At 36.3% G+C, this 21,962-nt stretch overlaps 7 protein-coding genes and 1 non-coding gene across 8 annotated transcripts; 4 read left to right on the top strand and 4 right to left on the bottom strand.

Moving 5' to 3' along the window:
* Positions 1-80: 80 nt before the first annotated feature.
* Positions 81-1,852, bottom strand: BDF20DRAFT_834126 (uncharacterized protein; the record flags this gene model as incomplete). Its single annotated transcript, XM_053078712.1, has 4 exons — positions 81-853; positions 912-1,194; positions 1,276-1,518; positions 1,583-1,852. The coding sequence occupies 4 exons, from the start codon at positions 1,850-1,852 to the stop codon at positions 81-83; spliced, it is 1,569 nt and encodes a 522-aa protein (XP_052938435.1).
* Positions 1,853-2,943: 1,091 nt separating this feature from the next.
* Positions 2,944-3,511, top strand: BDF20DRAFT_911710 (uncharacterized protein; the record flags this gene model as incomplete). The annotated part of the gene is made up of 2 exons (XM_053083864.1): positions 2,944-3,335; positions 3,403-3,511. 2 exons carry the CDS (start codon positions 2,944-2,946, stop codon positions 3,509-3,511), a joined length of 501 nt encoding a protein of 166 aa, XP_052938434.1.
* A 949-nt stretch (positions 3,512-4,460) lies between these two features.
* BDF20DRAFT_911709 (Mis6-domain-containing protein) lies at positions 4,461-8,120 on the top strand (the record flags this gene model as incomplete). Its single annotated transcript, XM_053083863.1, has 15 exons — positions 4,461-4,491; positions 4,866-5,042; positions 5,105-5,233; positions 5,317-5,435; positions 5,495-5,604; positions 5,672-5,743; positions 5,806-6,088; positions 6,152-6,296; positions 6,399-6,538; positions 6,610-6,727; positions 6,786-6,957; positions 7,033-7,485; positions 7,585-7,699; positions 7,790-7,867; positions 7,953-8,120. 15 exons carry the CDS (start codon positions 4,461-4,463, stop codon positions 8,118-8,120), a joined length of 2,310 nt encoding a protein of 769 aa, XP_052938433.1.
* Positions 8,121-8,267: 147 nt separating this feature from the next.
* BDF20DRAFT_911708 (membrane bound O-acyl transferase family-domain-containing protein) lies at positions 8,268-9,299 on the bottom strand (the record flags this gene model as incomplete). The annotated part of the gene is made up of 1 exon (XM_053083862.1): positions 8,268-9,299. The coding sequence occupies one exon, from the start codon at positions 9,297-9,299 to the stop codon at positions 8,268-8,270; it is 1,032 nt and encodes a 343-aa protein (XP_052938432.1).
* A 3,293-nt stretch (positions 9,300-12,592) lies between these two features.
* BDF20DRAFT_905433 (emp24/gp25L/p24 family/GOLD-domain-containing protein) lies at positions 12,593-13,238 on the top strand (the record flags this gene model as incomplete). The annotated part of the gene is made up of 4 exons (XM_053083161.1): positions 12,593-12,728; positions 12,793-12,875; positions 12,943-13,080; positions 13,149-13,238. 4 exons carry the CDS (start codon positions 12,593-12,595, stop codon positions 13,236-13,238), a joined length of 447 nt encoding a protein of 148 aa, XP_052938431.1.
* A 1,974-nt stretch (positions 13,239-15,212) lies between these two features.
* BDF20DRAFT_t51 lies at positions 15,213-15,285 on the top strand. Its single transcript has one exon. It is a non-coding gene; the product is annotated as a tRNA-Arg (tRNA).
* Positions 15,286-18,171: 2,886 nt separating this feature from the next.
* Positions 18,172-19,033, bottom strand: BDF20DRAFT_911706 (uncharacterized protein; the record flags this gene model as incomplete). Its single annotated transcript, XM_053083861.1, has 2 exons — positions 18,172-18,721; positions 18,801-19,033. 2 exons carry the CDS (start codon positions 19,031-19,033, stop codon positions 18,172-18,174), a joined length of 783 nt encoding a protein of 260 aa, XP_052938430.1.
* Positions 19,034-20,626: 1,593 nt separating this feature from the next.
* Positions 20,627-21,912, bottom strand: BDF20DRAFT_860948 (uncharacterized protein). Its single transcript, XM_053080550.1, has 2 exons — positions 21,402-21,912; positions 20,627-21,311 (listed from the first exon to the last, which is right to left on the bottom strand). The coding sequence occupies exons 1-2, from the start codon at positions 21,766-21,768 to the stop codon at positions 20,668-20,670; spliced, it is 1,011 nt and encodes a 336-aa protein (XP_052938429.1). The 5' UTR covers positions 21,769-21,912; the 3' UTR covers positions 20,627-20,667.
* Positions 21,913-21,962: the final 50 nt, after the last annotated feature.

The raw sequence follows: 21,962 nt of genomic DNA, 5'->3' as shown, positions 1-21,962 counted from the left end.
ACATGTCTTTAAAAATGAAATAATACATAATAACTATAGAATATATACACTGAATAGGTTTTGTTGCTAATGTAACACCTTTATTTTGCTATTGTACTCTCCAAGTCAACAAATTTATCTACGAGTTCTGAATACCGCTTTGTTCTTTCCATATCTGGTTCGCAAATAAGCTCCAAATCCGTTGAAGAATGTTCTGCCATCATTTCTTCGAATGGTTTGTTTTGTACAGCATATTTGGCAAGCAAAGCTCCGCCAAGGCTTGCGCCATTCGCTCCTTTTTGTCTATAGACTGGTAATCCCATAATATTAGACAACACTTGTAAAATCATGGGATTTTTGGAGGCACCGCCAGAAGCTAGAATGCGCTTAACTTTATTACCACCCATACGCTGTAATCTAATTTTCATGGACATGAACTGTGATTCAAGAATAGCCTTCACATTTATAGTCTTGTCTGTGAAATCGTTCAATGCACTACCATTTTCAAAACGATAAATGCCTTTGGCAAATGGAATGATTTCCTGCATATAGTAATAAAATCCGTAACAATCGTTCAATAAAGCCTCTTTTTGAACCAAATACTCGTTGAAGGTGTCCCAGCTGCCATTAGCGTAACTGTCTCTAATATATTCACGGGTGAGGGAGCCGTTTTTGTAGCAGAGCATACCCATAAAACCTTCAGAGTCTGTGGGGTGTGCCATTAGATGTGAATCCGTAGTTGCGGCAGCACCCTTCTTTAGATAAACCAAGACAGTATCCGATGTACCTAAGGAAATCACACAGTCACCTTCACTTAGATTCATGGAGACAAGTGTTGCAGAATTGTCGCCAGTAAAAGGCATAACCTTACAATCTTCGATCGGGTTAGTGTTATTTCCTTAAAAACTGTCAACATCCGAAAAGAACTGTACCTGAAGGAAAACCGTATCTTTTGCTATAGTATGAATTGATGTTGCCCAAAACGGTACCGCCTTCCACTGGCTCTTTAGCCAATTTCTTTACCAAATCAGGACCTCCGCAATAGTCGAGTAGTTTTTTTTCCCATTTATGATTTTTGATATTCATCAAGTTGGTTCCTGAACCTTCAGCGGCATCGACCGGAGAAAACTGACCTAGTAGAAGAGTTGCCAAAAATGAACTGACAAGGTTGATATATGCGGTATTTTCATATGCATCTTCATTTGTATGGTATATCTGTAAATATACAATTAGTCTGTTTATGTTCATATCGCGTAATTATATTCCAGGTTATTGAATAAGTTTTTAGTTACGAACCTTTGCGATTTGATTTCCTGTAAATCTCTCGTATGCTTTGGACCCAGTCAAATCAGCTAATGCCTGAGGGCCTCCAACAAATTCTTCCAAAGCGCGACATTCTGCAGTTGTACTCGCATCTTGCCATATAGGCGACTGTGTAATGGCAAATGCATCTTTTAACTGCTTTGCTAGAGACTGCTGAGGATCCAATTGCTGAATTTGAGTGATGCCTGCTTGCTTCCAATATACGCTGCCATGTTGCTACATCATTTTGTCAGATACAGCTTTCTCTCTGGTAAAAAAACCCATCGTCTATGATAGTTACCTGACCAGCACCTGATATACCCCTGATACAACCAATATATCGAGTCTCTTTCAGACTACAAAGTAACATGTCTAAAGCTGCTACCCACATTAGCGTTGGCGAGGTGACGACATTGTCATTTACAATTGCACCATGCTTCGTTCCAAATTCAGGCAAGTCGTTGTCAAAATTCACAGCCTTCTCCCAAACAATAGTGTGCTCATCATTGATAAGAGTACATTTTAATTGCTGGGTAGATAAGTCTAATCCTAGATAATAGCTTGCTGTCATTGTTCATTTATTAATGTAAAGAAAAGGAAACAACTAGTCGCTTTTTTCCCTTTCCATCATTTCATTGTCCCACAGAATGTGCTTATTGTCGCACGTAGAGGATTGTATGTCGAAAGATAATCCCGCTTTGAAAAACTACCCGATTGGCGAACTCTAACGGATACCTTATGCTCCTTACTTTGGTTATTGGGATACGCTACCACTTACGCCTTCTGCACCAATGAAGAATCTTCAGCGGGCGTAACATGTAAAATTTTGCGTTATGAGGTACCGGGACGTCAACGCTGCAACGATCAATTCTATCTCAGTTTAGTTGAGTCATGACAGTATTTCGCTTTAGATTCGAACTTTTCTTAAATAAAGTTGGGACTCTTTCATTAGCTGCATTCGGACCAATTTGGCGCTCTGTTCTAAACACTTCCTAGAATAAAATTGGACTGATGGCAGTTGTTCAGTCCAAAGCACCTTCAGGACTGAGAGCATAACAGTCTGAATAACCTTTCTTTCACTTATTGTCCTCTTGAGAGCCCCTCCCGAAGAGCTAAAATACAAAGCTTATACATCAGACAGTAGTAGAGTGATAAATTGTTATCCAAGAATGTTGTCAGTTATACTACTCTCTCTTTTCTTTTCCTCTATCTTTATCTTTGTTTCTTACAAGTTGTTTTAGATTCATATACTCTTTAGCAGAATCAAATGACACTTCCTGAAGCTCTCATTAATGAAAAGAATATTGGCAAGTACATATCCTTTCATCAGAATGATAATGTATTTGTGGTATTTTCATACCTCCTATATACATAAAAAGGAATTAAACACACCTTCAAATACTAAACACGTTATCATGATAATAACATTTGTACACGTCATCTTGTATTTCTAAATATGCGCATACAATGCTGCATTCCTACTGGTTGAGAAATTATAGAGAGGACTTATTTTTTTTTTTTTCCTTTTTTTAAATACAAACATCCTTTGATTTTCAGTGTAGATAAAAGGACTAATGGAGACTCATGAGACTCATTTCACCTGACAGTTTTACATATCAATTTATAAGTCGCGTTCACTTTAATAAGAAATCAACCATAAATATGACAGAAATTATCCATCTACGGAACCATTTGGAAAGAAAACCGTTAACAAAGGAAACAGTTACAGAGAGGCCTCAAATTATGATACCATTATTCATATACATGATGCAGGTTTATGAACGGCAAATCATGGAAAGTTTGGAAGAAACAACCACTCGTCATTTGCCACAGGAAGAGCCGCAGAATAGAAGACTTCCTCCGTTCGTACCTCGACTGTTGTCTCTCTTTCCAAATCCTTCACACAAATGGCGTTTTATAAAAATCGATGCACAAAACTTAAGGCATTTCTTTTCTCGGGAATATTTACCTCAACTGACTAGGGAGACAAATGTGAGATATATTGCTCGATGCTTCTTTCGATATTTTGATTTCACACAGTTCGGTCTAGATAGGTAATCATATATTTCAATCAAACAAAATCAACACAGATAATGACCAAAATGATCTTACTATACATAGCCCTGCCCCATCAGCAACAATCACCAATGCCAATACCAGTGGTTTATCTAGACCAAGGCAAAAAAAGAAGACAAAATGGATTAACTACGAGCCAAGCAGCTCCAAATAATCTCTTAAATAATATGTGCATTTATAGCTATGTAATCATTATATGCATATCTTGCAATAAACACATGTATTACGCATCATTAAAACAAAAAAAGCCTTACTCAGTTTGCCAAAAATAAAGTACCATACAGTAAAAGATAGGAATATAAATGGTGGTATCAAAAAGCCTAAAAGTATATCGTATAGATAGTTATACGAGATAGTTACTGTTGGTCTCTGATGTTCAACATGACACCGAACGATCATCTGATGTCTAAAGGCAATACGTAACAGCGGAGACAAGGATGTATTAATAACCGTTTGGGACACGAGACTTGACATGTTCTGCCACAGATTTGTCTGCTGAAACGAGGCTTGCTGACATCAGGGAAGTCAGAAGTGTTAATAGCGCACTGAGAGAATGAGTGTCCAATATGTTGAGGGTGTATTCATCTTCATGGTTTAAATCAACGATTTTGTTGTCAGATAGACTTTGTTTGACCATTTTGGCATTTCACAAATAGAGTGTTTTACATATTGCTTTGGAAGAGTCGGATTAGTGCTGGAAGGACCAGATAAGCGACATTATAAAAAAGTTTGGAGACCATTTTTGTTGCCGAATCGCGGCTTGTGTTAGGTGCTTCAAATAATGTGAAAATGGTATATGGCTGTGATCGCAGATCAATTGCAAAAATGCTTGATGCACGACAAAGGAGAAAGGTTGAAGGGTATTAAGAAATTCCAATCGTAATTGTTGAAGTTGGTTATCGTAGGTCAAAGCAATTTATCTTGCTTGTATTAGGAACACTTGCTAATATGTTTGCTTCTGGAAACATTATTTATAAATTATCTAAGAGACAAATGATACGCGCGTTTCTCTTATCTTGCAAACATAGTGTTTTGTACAACACTCAATAACAGGGCCTATTGCGAATTTCATATTGATGCAGAAATACTTGTGACAGTTTGAAATGCAAAGACGGTTTGACGTGGATTCCGCATGTAAGCTTTCATCGAATTGTAAATATAAGCGAAATTATTATACCATGTCTATTGTTAGCCTTGAATGGTAGCGTGTTTTGTTACTTTCTGTGCTTTTTGAAGGCGCTTATATTGTTTCGAAAATAAGTTAACATGATGATTGAACTTGGTGCAACAGTGGAAATGCCTTTGTACAGTTTCAAGTTACGATAAATGCGAGCTGAAAATGGAAATATGATCCTAAAGAGAAACTAAAAATTATAGTATTAACTTCCCACACAATTTGCTTCTGTCAAACAGCAGAACATGAGTTTGTCTGATTCTGATCGTAAGCAGTTGAGCAACTTCCCATCTACAACGTTATCTACAGCATTCTTTCTTACATACTCTTCTAGCATATGCAATAAAAGAAGCCGAAGATTCTATTCACGATTCAAACACTGACGACGATGATAACAATGAAAGCAACGAGAATGAAGACAATGGTGATTTGAACGGGATCTCGTTCGAAGCAATAAACAGAGAAACAGTTGATGAGCTTATTAGTAATACAATGGCAGGATTTCACCCAGGTATTTTCAATGTTGGAATCTTCTGTACGATCAGTTATTGATCTTGCTGCTCGATCGTTTAGATCAACCTACATATCGGATACAAAAAAAACTTAAAAAGATAAGACGGATATTTCCAGTCATCAAGAAGTATGGACTTTTGCCTCCACAGTTTAATGCACTATTTGAGGTTATTATGAGCAAAAAATTACGTATGTAGTCATCTCGTAGCTACATACAAGTATCATATAATTGAAAGAATGATTTCACCAACCCCACTTTTTTTCCACAAAAGCAATCGGCACGAGCAAAAGATTAGTTCATTATTTATTACCTAGGGGCGACATTACTGATGAATATATTGTTCGTATTATTGCCAGCATATCACACAAGGAAAAAATTCTGGATTTGGCCGTAAGTGATGTATGTAATCGGTCGTTATTGTTGCTCTACTCATAGTGAAAAATAACTAGGCCGAACTGTTGAAATGGACAATATCTGTTTATGATATCATCGCCATTAAGGAGAAACTTAGAAGATTATACCATGTCTTATTTCATTTTCTAAGCTACGAGACAATAAGGTAACATATCCCAATATAAACACTTTTCTTTCATAAAAGGAAACTAACCAATATCATAACCAAATAGGCCGTATGCCTGTCATTTATTGTACTATTTAACGAGACGGGAACATGTAACACCATTCAGAGTTATGCGATTGTATGTTCGAGCCAATGTACTATTTGACAAAGTCACTAAATTATTCTATTAAATTGGACTAGAAAGGAACTCATAGAAGATGTGAAGGATAATCGTGAACTGATCGGCCTGATGGTGGTGTACCAAACCTATGACTTAAAGATTGATGTTCCTCATAATGTCCGGCTTGCGAATCGCTTCGTCTTCCAAAACCCTTTTCCCGAAATAAAAAATGACATAACCAGCATCAGACAGATTTGGGATAATGAATACACAATGTCTCCGGAGACTGAGAAACCAGTATTTAGACTGCCTGCTCACAAAAAGCCCAAGTATAAGAAATCGAGTGAAAAAATTGCTCCAGAGGTAAGTTACAGTTGAGAAATATCAGGGATTTATCGATTACTATATACTTATTGTCAAAGAAAGTATCAGAAAACAACTCCTCTAGAATTGGATATAATCGATGTAACACATATTGTGAACCACATAGAAAATCTTGAGCTTTCTGAACAGTTGAGCGCAGTATTAGATAATCGGAAGATGCAGCATATTCTTGTTAGTAAACCAGATGGTAGTGTTATTCACCATGGCAAAACAGCTTGGTCATTTTGAACCGTTTTTTGACTCAAGATTCTTCTGTCTGTTTTATTTTCTTTTTTTTTCTTGGTGGCAGGTACGGCATTGAATCGACTCGGTTTTTGGATCACGCAAAAGATAATGGATTTGCTCCGCTGGGGCAACAAACGAGATGTTGGGAAGCATGAACTACGCGAAATGTTAAAAAAGTTTGTTAAAGTCACACGGTTCGCAAAGGTAACCTATTTTTTGTACTTAATCATATCAATGAAACAGGGGATTAAGCAATTCTCCATTTGATTTTTTAGAGCCAACTTCCTTGCATAGAGCAATTTCTGTTTGCATACATTCCGATATGGAATGGATTTGATTTTGACACAGAAATATTTGAATTGATAACCTTTATAAAGCCTCGAGATTACAAAGGTAGAACTACAAATAGTGTTTGGTATTGAAATTGTGCTTACTTGTTTTTTACATGTAGAACTATATGATCATATTTTGAAACCATTATCTGAACTGTTCATAATATCTGATACCAAATGGAAATCAAGGCTAATACTTTGCTATACGGATTGGCTGGCAAATTGGGGGCTCTTAGATTGGCGTCGCCATTTTCAACTTAGAAGAGATACTGATGCAGATATGGAATTCATGTAACGACCAATGCTTTTTTTTTTGCTTTTGTCGAGTTGGAAAAACGACTAATCTTTTTTATTCAACATGAATAGTACATATGCTTTCGCTGGTTTGACGTTTAACACTAACTATTTTCATACCATTGAACAAATGGTACAGTATGTTGGTCAGTTGAGCGTAACAGGCTTCTTATTAGAAAATGACCATCCGTTGATACAACACGCAGGATTAAGTTTTTTTGAGCTTGCTGCAACCCTTTCTTTACAAGATAATATACCAGATATCATCATCCCTGAAGCAGCTTTCATTCAGCGTACTCTATATTCTGTGTCGGCGATGCCAATCAGCCGCTTATGTGGTATTATTTATACCTACAAACTTGCGTTCGAAGAGAACGAGAACAAAACAGAAGAGTGGATGTCGCAGCATACACCAAAGTATTTACAGCACTTTAACGAGTATGTAACTGATATATGCAACTCGCTATGGAGAAACAAGTTCTTAGATGATTCTTGGCAAGAGAAAGTAACAACCTCTTTGAGCAGGTAAGTCTTGGAGTTCGCGCATGAGTTCCGTCTTTTGAATAGTGATTTATTCTTATGCTAAAGTGTTTTGATCGCATCTTTCTTTTTTTTTTGTTTCAGAGGAGTCCTTGCTTTTTTCCATGATCTTTGTCAAGAAAGAGCAGTAGAAGCTAATTATACCTCATCACTCACACATTCTCCAGCATTGGTTGGGTTTGCGAAAAAGTTTATGGAGGTATGTTGATAATGTAAGGGGGGAGCGCTGTATATTACGCAGTATAGTGTTCAAAAACTTAAAATCGGTATACCCTTCCGATCCTATTAGAGTCTCGAGAATGAAGCTCAAACGCTTATAAAGCATTCTCAGCCTGTTACAGCTCAATATTTGACCCGGTTAAAAGAGGTAAGTGTACTTTGTTCCATCACTTTTGATGTTCATATTAAGAAAAAAAATCTAAAAATAACGTTCCTTTCTACTCTAACCAAAGGCTGGTGGCGTCCAATGGAATTATTTGAAATATCGTATAGAATATCTAGAATATCTGAGCAATTTGGGATTAACGGGCATTCATATGTTTTTATTTGGGACTATGGGTTCATTGAAAAAGCACAAGAGAAAGCTTTCGACAACTCCATCTATCTCGCAACTGGAATAAATACTTCTAATTTATTGTTTATTATTAAATATTGTCTAAAAGTAACGATATTAGGATGCATTTATTGTAAGAAAGTGTGATACAAAATGATGAATGTGGAGAAGAGGTTCAAATAATGAAATTTATATCGTGAAGAGAGGTTACGACTTACTGCGAAATCAATTCACGCGGACCGTAGGGACAGATTCCGCCAATACGAGTATCCATAAATTTGGGGAAGCCAGGTACTTCAGCGTTATGATGCAGGCCAAGCCGAACATAGGGCTCTACAAACAAGGGCGCTGTATATAAGATCCAACCTAACGTTAATACTCTTGAGATCCAAGTTGGCAAACGAGGACTTGCTATTGACGTAATGGTAGCGATTGCTTGAAGCATAAAAAACAATGTTTGGTAACCGAGAATGCCGGGTTTGTTCCAATTACTATATCCAAGCATAGCAAGGACAATGTAGTCATGCATTAGACCGGAGCAAGCAAAGACACCTAAAATACCGAACAAGCGCCCAAGGGTTCTGTGTCTTGGACCGAACAGTTTTCGAATTGGGTTATACGCAACCTGATGAAAACCTGGGCGAAAAATTTGATGCCAACGTTTTGACCACAAATCATGAACATTGCGAGTTAGCCAGGGTTTGTTAAAAATCGGTGGTTGCGCGACAAAATGAACAAGGTCGTGGTGCAACTTGATGAGTAACTTGTAGTTCAAATTGGGGATCCAGGCTAGAACATTGAGTTGAATAGCATGCAGAAAAAGATGAACCAAAGGGACGATAGCAATATGCATAGAAAGTGTTATGCCAACCCAAATATAGTAATACATCGAGCGGAAAGGAACATGTTCCTTGAAGAGTCTGTGAAGATAAGGTATAGAAGCGAAAATTTCTGGTGGCTCTTGACACGCACGAATGAAACCGTCCATGGTGGCGAACGCTGGCATATATAAAAGCGCATATACAATGGCTCGAAGAAGAAATTTCATTGCGTCCACTCGAATCTCGCCGACAGTGATTACTTTGGACTTGTCTACATCGTCAACTTTTTTGTGATCTGTATGAACTTCAGGTGCTTCGTTCCAACGAGAAAGAATCTCATAAAAAGGTCGAAGTTTTGCTCCTACGGGGGTTTGTCGGCGGTCTGCAACATAATACAGCATCCCCGAAGTCATGATGACAGCCATAACGGCGCATATAACTCGGTCAAGTATTGTTCCATCTGTGTCATATAAAACAGGTACCAAAATTTCTATGAGTCCAATAAGAAGTAGTAACCAATTGGGAGGACTATTGTTGACTCTCTTTGTGGTCTGGTTTCTAGTAAGAAGATAAAATACAATTGAAGGTACAGAGCAGCCGCAATATAGTTTTAACTTCTGTAGTATGAAGCCCAGCATAATTTCATTTTATCAAAAGTGAATACAAGTTAAAAAATAGAAAAGTATAAATTCAACTTGGGAAGAAGGAAATAAACTTTCCATTAAGCTTTTCGTTTGTAATTGCAAATGGCGTGTTGAAAAATAAATTCCGCTATTATCTCCGGCCGATGTGCTAATGACAGACATGGTATGATGATTTTTGCTTATATGTACGATTGATGGAAGTATGCACTCTGACTCTACGTCTGCGAGCTGATATAGTTGCTTGGTAGTGTAGTCATTTTGTATTTCAAACTGCTACAAAATTCCTGGGTTAATTTGAAATTGATAATAGACCCTATTATTGACAGCGAGTCCTGTGGCGGACACTATGTCCGCGAGCAACGACAAAAGCGCGTATCGTTTGTACTACAGATATTTAAGCAATAAGAGTGGGTATTGTGTTTGGAAGCAAAAGAACATCTCTACATTAAACACGACTAAATCTCTACGTTGAAACTATCGACATTTCAAACACTCTTTTACAAAAACTAGTAAAAGCTTTCGTTTTGAATTAATTATAATAAGATAAGCATTTCTTTATGCTCCTGCTGAGTTGATCCCTTCTGTTGTAATTCTGCAGTGCACAGCTCATGCGGTGTGTTTGTAATCGGATTCTTAACCATACCCGAACATTTTTTCGTTCGTTGATCTTCCTGGTATTTCGCCATATATTTAATGTTAAAAGCAGCAATATTAGCATCTGTTTAATACGTTCGACTGCTAAGACAGGCTAGGAAAGAGTATTTTTTTTCTGTCTTAATTTATTGTATCACTGGATAGCTTATAAATACACTCTTTCAATTGCCATGCTGCTATACGTTGTTAAAACGAAATACTGATTGTAAGACAGAGTTGTAATTAATCCTTGTGCTGATGTACTGGCGGTATAAAGTATATACGCTATTGATACGTTATCCGATCAAAAACAGCAGGCACGTGGCAAGGAGGTGTTGTATTTCATAAAAAACGACACTGCTACATTTGGGGAATGTAAGTATAATTGACCGAGGCGTGAGGTATTATTTGGTTAAGTCAAGTAATTATTTGGTAGCTCTGCGAACAATAATAACATAGAGTCAGATGTGCATAAGATTAGTAACATTATGACACAAATGTAATATACTTGAAAGCAAAGATCCAATGCGCAGCTACTCGTAACCTACACGTGCAGTGATCGCTGAGTTATCGTTTTATGCATTATAATGGTGCTATTCACAATTGAAACAATCTAAAATTAAGGAACGGATGTAACATTGTTTGCACTTAACACTATGCCATATAATCAAGTAGATTAAAAAAAAAGAAATTCACATTTATGAGTTATTATCAGCCAGCAGTATGCACTATATAAGATGCCATATCAATTCAGAAAGAAAGTGAGCAAAAAAGCAAGATCACTAAGTGAACATCTAAAGCTGCAAATCATAGCAATCGCTATTGAGAGGTAGTATTCATGCAGTCATATGCTAAAGGAATTTACACGGTTATCCTTTACTAAGTTAAGAAGGTATAACAGAAATTTTTCGTGATAGGCTCTCGAACTGTACATGGATTCTCATCGAAAAGTTCACTGGAAAACTGGTTGCGGTCTGGGTACTTTAGATCCCTACCAAAAGGAGACTATCACTTGCTGCTATGAACAGAGATGAAGTTATCATTCGTAGAATTCAACAGATACCGCTCTGCCAAAATAATGCTGTTAATTTTCATTCAGGAGGAGTAGCGACTAAGAAATCACGCGCCTAGATCAACAGCTTATGAACGCCCATTTTCACTGGGTCAATTTCAATACTTCATTTTTTCCTTTTTTTATTCTAACTTACTCATCATTTTTCATGCTTTTGACTCAGTTTATCGCTACTATGTGAGCATTATTCTCAACTGTTTTTCTGTTCCAGGAAAAAAAAATACAGCACAACTATAAGAATAGATGTACATTTTGAGGTAGATTTCTCTTAATCCTGTGAGCCGCATTTTGAGATAACCCACTACGCTAGGAATTGTAGATACAGTTAGACATCTTTCTTGAATGTTGTAACTAATTTCATCGATCTGTTCAAGGATGCATATCGTATTTTAATGATTAATACTACTGCCCATACAAATTTCAGCTACTAATTATTGATTGTTTCTCTACATTGCGCTAAGAACATTCATTGTCAGCTCGCTTTAAATCCACAATTGATTATACGTTATCCACGTTTTCATCGTATGCAATCACAAGCTTCGGCGATGTCGTAAATTTGACGTATTTATCAGCTGTATTGGCATTTCAACATCTATAGCATACTTGATGTAGGTATAATTCATTGATGTTTGATATGCCTACTACCGGAAAGGCACAGAAGATGAATTGGTGAAGCTATTATCTGGGGTAACCTAACCGAAGTATTTTCGACCTTCAAATATTAGATACCGAAAGCAGCAATTATGCGGTATTTGCAGGAAATGCATGGTAGCCAACTTCCTTCGATTGCAGAGATCACCATTTAGCTGAAATACGATCTAAACATGCTCTGCGGCTGGCTTTTGATTTTGACGGTGAGCCTTCTCTCTAAAACTTTTTTCTCCTTCCTCTTGAAGGAAATGTCAATCGATTGTAACCACTGATACTGTTGATGCGAATGCAAGTATCCTTCATCACTCAACTACTCTCAAATATATCATATGAAGCTTTTCAGTCGGATTCAGAATCAAAAGCTGCTTTTTTGCCTCTCGACTATATGTAATGCAAATAATCTTACCAGTTGGTTTACCCGCATATCAAAATCGCTAAGGCCAGATATTCCTTTCTAATATGTGCTACTTATGCTATATAAAATTTAATCGCTGTAAAATGTAATCATCCGTTCGGTTTAGAGTGCACATCGACTTGCAATACATCGCGTACAGTTAAAAAAATCAGGTTTTGATATTTGATTGGTTTGAAATTTCATTTTCTACTTTGCTGTGTGCAAACATCCCAATTTATGTAGCAAATTAACTTTTTTCTATTCCTTCCTTTTCTATAAGTTACTATTTACTTTCAACAACGCGTTCAAACGAATAGTCATAAGATGACTAGTCTGCATTTTGGGAGTTTGTTCCTATTACTTGCCTTCATTGCTCAAACACAAGCACTATACTTTTATCTTGAAGGTTCAGAAAAGAAATGTTTTGTTGAAGACTTACCAAAAGAAACCATGGTGATTGGTACGTCAGTTTGGACCTTTGCAATCTAATTTTAAAGCAAAAGACTAACAACAATAGCAACTAGGTATTTACAAGTCTGAGCAATTCTCTACTTCAGAGAATAAATGGGTGGAGAATCCCGATCTCAAGATTCAAATTACAGTCGAAGTAAGTAAATGATGGCATCCTGTCAATCTGTACGATGGAGGTGACTAAATTTGCTGATATTATGTAGGAACTTCCTCAAGGTCATAAAATTGTAGATACTAAAAGTAAATCTTCGGGTCGCTTTACTTTCACATCTCTTGAGTCTGGTGATCATTCCATCTGCCTTTCTGCTGCCTCAAACTCATGGTTTGATAACTCGAAAACTGTAAGTTGATTATTGGATTTAATTTTAACCAACAAAAAAAGGCACCAACGATAACATTGGAAAATTAGAAAATGACACTTGATATGGATTTTGATGACCCAACTGACCACCACGATCACAATGCAGAAGGAGTTTCCGGTGAGTGCGGCATATATTGATTGAATAGAATTGGATGCAGCAGTACACTAAATAATCACGAATATGTGTATTCAGATCTAGTTAGAAGAGTCCATGAATTAAACGAACGTGTAGAAGATATTCAAATCGAACAAAATGCCCAACGTGTAAGTCTTATACTATTATTCTCATGTTATCTAATTGAATCACTTGGTTAACATCTGCAAAACTTTGTTTATTAATACAGGAACGTGAGAAGGAATTTCGTGATCAATCCGAGCTTACAAATTCTCGTGTAGTCTGGTGGACTATCGCCCAACTTGTTGTTCTTGGTGTAGTTTGTTTCTGGCAGATGCATTACTTTAAGAATTTCTTTATGGCGAAAAAACTTGTATAACAGTAAAATAAATGTATAATGTTATGCCTACTATATCGCTGGTTATTTGTATATGTTGATCCAGTCTGTACAGATTGCTGTTTTTCAAGCCATACGGTAGTGAGCCCACTGTTCGATTGAAAGGGCCGTATGCTTTCTGAACATGAATGTATGTAGAATAACTGTAAACAAGTGATTGTAATATCCTAGTGTGAAAAAACAAAAAATAAAAAAATAGGTGAGGTCTGGTATAACTGCCTTCTATAGGCTTAACTGATAGGAGTATGATCATTGTTAGAATTCAACTATTGAATATTGGTCTGAACAATCCATGGAATTCAATTATAACTTTTGATCTCAAAATAGCCAAACTGTTTCTTCCAAACCTACAACAACCAAATGCTTCAATGATAAAGAGGCTAGAGGAAGAAACTTAACAAAAAGTTTGAATCAAAAGTAGGTAAGGTATATAGATTTACCCGAAGGAGTAGTGATTAACTAAAGAACACAGATACATTATAATGATTAAGGTATGAATTTGTATGAAATTTGAGGAAATAAAAATTATGCCAATGGCTCAAATGCGATTATCTAACTTGAGAAATTATATGTTCAGTTGGAACATCCTTAATCAGTCCAACATTGTACCAGATTACCATATAAATCAAAAAGAGTCATAGGCGCTTTGGCGCTAATAGTTCAGAATATCTTCTAAAAAAAATCCTACCTATAACGAACAAATTGCTGGATGTATCTGGTCAAGAAGGTGTTGTATTTCCATACCTCCTATAATATATAAAGACGAATTAGACACACTTTCAAGCATTTGACTCGTTATTATGATCATAGAATCATTATAACACTTGTACACGTCATCTTGTATTTCTGAAGATGCGCATATATAATGCTGCATTATTACTGGCTGAGAAATTAAGGAACGAGGACTTTTTATTTTTAAATACAAACATTCAGTTTGCTGTGAACGCTCCCCTCTCTAATTTTCAGTGTATAATAAAAGGACTAAAGGAGACTCATTTCACCTTACAATTTATATCAAATTATAAATCGCGTTCACTAAGCATAAAACAACCACAAATATCACAAAATTGACAGGTAAATGGGCCCTATTGTGTATATGTTATCGGTTTGATAACAGGAATTCATTACTCCAATCTTTCTTTTGTAACCGACCTAGTCTAATGTCTATATATTACTATGTACGATTCAATCTATACTCTAACAGTACTCAAAAAGAATATAAAAGTGGAAAAGCCTTTTTTTTTTATTCTCAAAATTACATTGTCGCTACTTATACTTTTTGTTAACTCATCTATAAGCACTGCTCTTTAAATTAAATGTAAGTTATAGTGTCTATGGGGGTACTAACATAATGGGGTGTAACATAGAAACATAGATAGATCAAATACGTTGTTTAAAATTTGATCGAGTATAAACTTTACAAATTTGCAGAATAAAAAGGAATGGGAAACTTTAAGAGGTGTAATCTCCGACGAGGAAAGAGAGCTACTTGCTGACGTAACATGAGAGCGACCAAATCACTCATATACCAAAAATAGAAATAGTTAAACTCCGATGTGTTGAGCCATCTCATCGAAGTGCGACTTTTCAAAATATATAAGGAGCTATGGCCCAATGGATAAGGCGTCTGACTACGAATCAGGAGATTCCAGGTTCGACCCCTGGTAGCTTCGATTTTATTTTTAACTTTTTATAATTTTCGTGAAACGTTTTTGATTATTCTAAGTGTCGGAACCAGTCTTGCGATTGTCCTGCCACAAGTTGTAATGTGCCTCTTCTAGCCCTCCTTTTCTCCTCTTCTACTAATGTCCTACCACAAAATTACGGTATATAAAACTTCAGTAAATGTAACAGTAATAATCCTATAAGAATATGAATGTTGCAAAAGAAATAAACGGAATCCTTTCTCTCCCTTTTGAAAAGTATTATTGAATTGTATATAACTTGCACTAATTGACGAGGCTATCATTTCAAGCACGACACTAAACGTCTTGACCTCTACTTTGCCTCTTCTGTCTTATGTTCAAATAAACCGCATATGAATTCAAACAAAAAAGAAGAAAAGAAATGCCACGAAAAATGTGATACTGACCAATAAGTTTAAGGTAACAATGTAATTGTATGAAAGACATATAACATGGAATCAGAAGAGGGTTAAGCTTTCTCTTTCTTTTAAAAGCAGGATCCAAAGTGATAAGTAAGAGAAGAAGAACCTTAATAGAAGAAGCTATTTGGTTAGGCACGGCATGAGTTCCAAGTCTTTTTTGAAATAGGCTCAAAGTAGAGAAAGATAATAAGAATTTTCGTAGAGAGTGAATAGCCTAAAATTAAAAATTATACTCGCGGATATTTTAGTAACGTCAGTGAGCATTACATTATAAGGTATCGAGTTATATGGGATAAATAAATAATAGAGAGATAAACTTTTGATAGACAATAGACGTTTTAATCTTGTAATTCGAAGTATTAAATGAGGGCGACAAAAACGTGTTCTTTTATACATTACATCAAAAGTTACTTTATTTAAATAACTTGACATGATATTACATCCTAAGATTATACCAATCAATATCAATACACATTCAAACTGCCCAATAAATTTCAAAGCTCGGTGGTGTAGTTTATGGGATCTGTGGTATTTGACGAATTGTAGAGTTGAATATCACTTATAGTTAAAACAGTAAAAAGCTTAACGAGATCAAACTAGTAGGTCTTTATTTTGAATCAAGTTAAGTTCAAAAAGAAATATCTTCTTCATATTGCGGAACCTAGAAACTGATAGCTGAGTTATTCTACTCAAAGAAGACGTACGTCCTCTGAACCCTAAAAGAATAGAATTCTCCCTTGAGGAGTCTACGCATCTACCCGGAGCGGGTGGACTTGTAAATGTATCCATGGCTTGATCTAGTGATCATGCAACTAACCTATTTTCCCGTCCTAACCATTATGTAGCACTGCTTACAGGAAAAATAGTATTATTAGGAAAATAGTATTCGTGCGTGGTGTTTGAGTTGAGGGAGCAGTTATTGTAAAGGATGATCACAGCCTATTATCTTGTAATCATTCTATATGCCGAAGGCAGAGAACAGTACTTATAACCTATTATACCTTGGTATTGAATCAATATATCCTGCATGTCCATATATGAATTCTACTATATATCCTATGTCATATAGTAACGTATTACAGTAAAATAAGTAAACTATATATCCTAAATGACAACCTGTTCAGCCTTATACGAGGTAGCTAATCTCGTATAAGAATCATCACTTATTCTATATTCGTTTCCTACTCTACTTTATATTATTTCAGCAGTAATGAGGTGTGAGGATCTCGTATAAATTGTATACGAATTCTCTACATCTCATATGATGCTGTCAACTAAACACAACACTTAATTCACGGTACTCGTAAATTAGAGTTTATGTAGTTTCTAATTATTTCTGGTTTGCATTATTATATAATTCATCTTTATCCTTCATAAAGTGAATTAGATCTTTAATATTTGTATATCATCTACCCTCAAATACGACAAAATCTATTAATGTTTAAGAATAGGACAATTCATTTCTCAAGATTGAATTATTAACCATGTGGCTACTGATTACGACATTTGGAACAATCGAATCTACATCAAAAGTACATTGTTAATACGCGTTATATCAAGGCTAAAACAACCAATTTAAGGGCATAAGAAGGAAGATGAGCTATACTAGTAATGACGGGTTTGCCAATTAAATCAGCATTATAAGGTTTCGCCAAAGAATGGGTACTAATTGGGCAATGCATTAAGTCGTTTATCTTTCCATATCACGGCTCCATCAACCTTTAGTGTTATCTACAGAAGATCGAGCCTCTATTTTGCAACTACTAAGTTCCAAAGCAACTGCTAAAAATATAATTGATACAAACTAAAGAAATTCGAATTAAACTGTTATATACCTGTCAATAACGCAAATGTCAGCAACTCAATATTACGAAGTCTTTATGTAGGACTTCATTTACCGATTACAGGTGCGCAGTATAATTTTAGGAATCTCTGCTCAAAAAGTTTGCTTTCAGTAAATAAACAAGCTTAAGTAACTTTTGAGCAGACGCAAATGACAAGGTTTCACGTTGATAAACTTTATCTAGGAAAGCTATCAGATCTGCGGTTGAAGTATTCTCAATTGATATCTACGAGAGTTTACTTACAAGTCAAATTTGATTCTAACAATACTCCTAGGTGTAGGACAGAACCCGCTCTAACACATACATGCCAGACATTATCCAAGAAAAGTAGACGATACATAAACGAACGGTAGCAAGGTCACTTTTACTGTAATGCGATGTATTATAGCTATTAGGAGACGGTAATCGAAGCGTCGTACATCAATGATAGCTGTCTTCTTTATAAGCACAGATTAATGCATTTATTATTGTTAAAATTACATCTATAAAAGTACAGGTAATTGATTCTGGTGTAAAACAGCCAGAAAATTTGGAGGATGAAAAATAACACTGAAGGCAGAAAAGTTAAATTATGTTATTACGAAATTAAGTTGAACGGGAAGGTGTGCCTATTGCTTGGTTCTATAAGCACTACCTTTAGTATTACCGAGACATTCAGCAACAGTAACGAACTTATAAGTACCCTTGCTCTTGATGTAAGAAATAACCCAAGGAACCAATTTTTCAGCAGTCTTTTCATAAACGTCATGATGGAGGGCAATGTGACCATGAGGCTTCGTTTTAGAGTCCTTTTCTATGACACTCTTGTAGTTGGCTTGTTCATGGCTAAGACTTGAGATTTCGCTGTATCTCCAATCGTTAGAATCAATGTCCCAGAGGACGGCCTTGTAGCCCATACCACCTAGGGTCTTGAGAGTATTGGAGTCATAAGCACCAGCAGGAGGTCTCATGTACAAAGGATTTTTACCAATGATAGAGCGGAAGATGGTCTCCATCTTGGTCATTTCTGATTTCACTTTGCTGGTACTTTGACCTGCAAGTTCGAGATGGTGGTAGGTATGACTGCCAAGCTGATGTCCCATATCGTAGACGTGCTTAATGACTTGCTTGTAGGTCTTCTTACCAGCACTGGTCTGGACACTTTGAGTGTTAACATCACTGTAGCAAAAAAAAGGGATTTATATATGTGAGTTGTCTGCAGAAAGTAAAAACCATAAGGCACTATTTTCGAACTTACACCCAATTCTCGCCGTTCATGAAGAAGGTGGCCTTAACACCATTTTTTTTGAGTGTTTCGGCCAAGTCCCAAGTATATTCGTATGGTCCATCGTCGAAAGTCAAAGCAATAGTGCCAGGTACAGTGCATGTCTCGATAACTTGTGCAGTAGTGGCTCTTTTTTGTAAAGTAGCAGGAGCAGCAGAAACAGCAGTAGCAATGGCGGCGGCGGTGATAAGGAATGTAGAACGCATAGTAGCAGTTAATTAAATGAGTGTAATATTGGGTTAAAAGTTCCAAATTCTGAGCTGTATAGCTCTTTATATACTCTCAGGATCAACTTGTGTAATGGATGTCTGTACGCCCTATTGTTGTCCGACTGAACAAAGAAAGTGATATGGTAAAGTTCTCTCAAGAACTCCTGTTTGAAGCACAAAGCACATGAAAGTATTTCTCCTTGAATCAGTAGCACGAAATTGCTGATATAAACAATAGCCATAGTCTTTAGGTGCATTTCTCATTAATAGAATACGTTACTGATTAAACAAGAATTGTCGATGACTATTCGAATCAAACGGAATAACCGCAAGTCAACGCCATTCCTATATTGGTTCATATTCTACTGAAAATTAAAGTCTTGTAAATAGCTAGAATGCAACTAAGTTGCTGTAGAATTTTTAAGTTACAAAGCTCACATACTACGATAAGAATGTCTCTATTACCAAGCCTCGTCGCGCGAAAGGTAAGGGAAACTCTTACTACTTCTTTGGTAAGGAATCAGGGCATGTAAAAAGATAATTTAAGCAATGATAAACGTTTTATCACTACTGTGAAGAGCCGTTTGCGACAATTACGAACCTAACAGTTCTATACATGGCAATTTCTATGAATACGCCTGTTACACTAGGTACAACAGTATAAATTCAACACAGAAGGGTGAGACCTGAGTACATTTTCAGAAGGAACAACAGCAAGTATTGTGTCTTAAGAAACAAACTACTAATATACCGCAAGGATGACAGCCAATTTGACTGGGACAACATTATATGGTTGTTAACAGTAATACAGAAGTATCTCGAGATTTTCCTTTCGCTTTAAGTAAACGCTTTTCAAAAGGTCAATTGTAACGATTTGCATTTACCCGGATTTTGTACATCCGCTGATCACCTTTTATGAATTGAACATCGTGTAAAGGGGCCATACTTAGATCAAAGCCCGGTGAACGATCTTTTGAGGATAGGATAAAATCTGTGTAATGGATATTTATAGATATGAAGGTCTCTCGTTAGTTATCGTAATGCTAATTATATCAGTCCATTTTGATCGCCCACTCGTTTCGAGTACAGTTAAAATTATTGTTATTTTGTCCTCAACGAACTTTTTCAAAAAAAAAAGGATGCCTTTGCGTCAAACACAGCTTCAAAATCAGACAGCTGGTCTGTGACAGTGCGGGACTACCGTTATTGTCCCATGAAAAAATTTTCTCTGAGCTTAATTAACATATAAAAAAAAAAAGTAGAATGGTAAGTCTTTCTTCTCTTCCTTTCACGAAACCATAACCATAACGTCAACCTGTAGGTATTGTATTAAAGCAACCTGGATTGTAATGTAGTCTCGTTTGCGGGATGAGATTGTGAATATATAGAGTCAAGCACTGAGCAGATACCCTACGAAGGTATACTTGATGCTAATTCATATTCGCTGATAAATGGAGACACATTATACCAAACTTTCAGTTCATATTTCTATTCGGTTTACTTATTGACTTCTTAATTAAAATATAGGTTTGACAAGGTTCTCTGAATAATCACATTTATTATAGATATGCCAATATTTTTGCACATAAATGAATAAAGTGTTTTTTCCCGTAATTTATGAATTTTTCGCATCAGAAAGGCACCTTGCTGCCTATATTACTTCTTTTCGCTCTATCTAATATCCAACCCGCAATGGCACTGTCTTGAACACTGATGCCAACACTTTTAAAAAGCGTTCTCTTGTTTCTTTCTGCCTCTGTTTTTTTTAAACCATCAAGTACTCTACTCCCCATTTCAATCCATTGTTCAGGCTTAGAGGACTTGACAAGCTCACCAGCTTCGTGTTTACATGCATCAATTGAGTCTACAATGATAAGTTCAGCTTTCTTAACTGTCTCGCTATCTATTTCATGCATATCCATTCGGTAGGATCCAATACAATTTAAGTGTACACCTGGTTTAAGCCATTTTCCAAACAGAACCGGTTCTGTCGAATTGGTACATGTGCAAATAATATCAGCATTTCGTACAATTTCTTCAAGGTTGCTGTTGTCTGCTTTAACTGCTATAAACTCTCGAGTAGGGTGTGCCTTCTGCAGTTCTTTGATCAATCCCTGTTTACGAGCTTCACTTCTGTTCCAAATGTAAATCTTCTCGAGGTTTGGCCTAACGGCAAGCATAATTTTCACATGTGCTTCGCCTTGCGCCCCTGCACCGAATACTAGCAAATTTTTCGCGTTTTCATCGGCATAATAACGGGTAGCTAATCCTGATCCTGTAATAATATTGTATGCACATATTTGAGATCTGGAGATTCTTATATACAATAGACATTTTTAATGATTTTATGTACAATACTATTTACCTGCAGCTGTTCGAATAGCAGTAAGGGAGTCGGCGTTCATTACTGCTTGAACACGCCCTGTATCTTCATCCATGACCATGACTGTTGCAGGTAAACCACTTAGCCCATCTTTTGTAGGAACACTAACAATTTTAATGGATGTGGTTTCGCCTAAACGCGAAGGCATGAACAATACTTTCCGACTATCTGTATCAATACCAATACGTTGTGGGGACTGAGCTTGTAACGCTTTTGTGTCATCCGAATGACCAGCAGTGAATTTAGCAAAAGTTTCTCCCATGAGATCTACGATCGCATTGGCTACTTCAACGTTGTCTTTACTTAAAATATCATCAATGTTCTTCTGGGACAATACGGTTAAAGACATGATAACGATGACTTTTTAGCAGAGAAACTTAGTTATCGCTATAATATATACAAAAACCTGTTTGGTCTCAAAAAGAAGCATTAAAGTTTCGATTACACTAACATTTAAGGTTAGGCAGCTGAATTGAAAAAGCAGTGTAAACAAGCAACTGATCAGTGGACAGCTTCTTTGATAGAGCATTTATTCCCATCCTT

The sequence above is a fragment of the Mycotypha africana genome, assembly GCF_025528875.1.
Source record: "Mycotypha africana strain NRRL 2978 chromosome Unknown BDF20scaffold_3, whole genome shotgun sequence".
Classification (NCBI taxonomy): Eukaryota; Fungi; Mucoromycota; class Mucoromycetes; order Mucorales; family Mycotyphaceae; genus Mycotypha; species Mycotypha africana.
Note: the sequence above shows the minus strand (reverse complement) of the source record. Positions and strands in the feature narration are given on the sequence as shown.

Coding starts and splice junctions, on each gene's coding strand:
- BDF20DRAFT_860948 (XM_053080550.1), bottom strand. CDS start 21,768: ATGTCTTTAACCGTATTGTCCCAGAAGAACATTGATGATATTTTAAGT. Junction 21,312..21,401: donor TGCTATTCGAACAGCTGCAG/GTAAATAGTATT, acceptor ATATTATTACAG/GATCAGGATTAGCTACCCGT.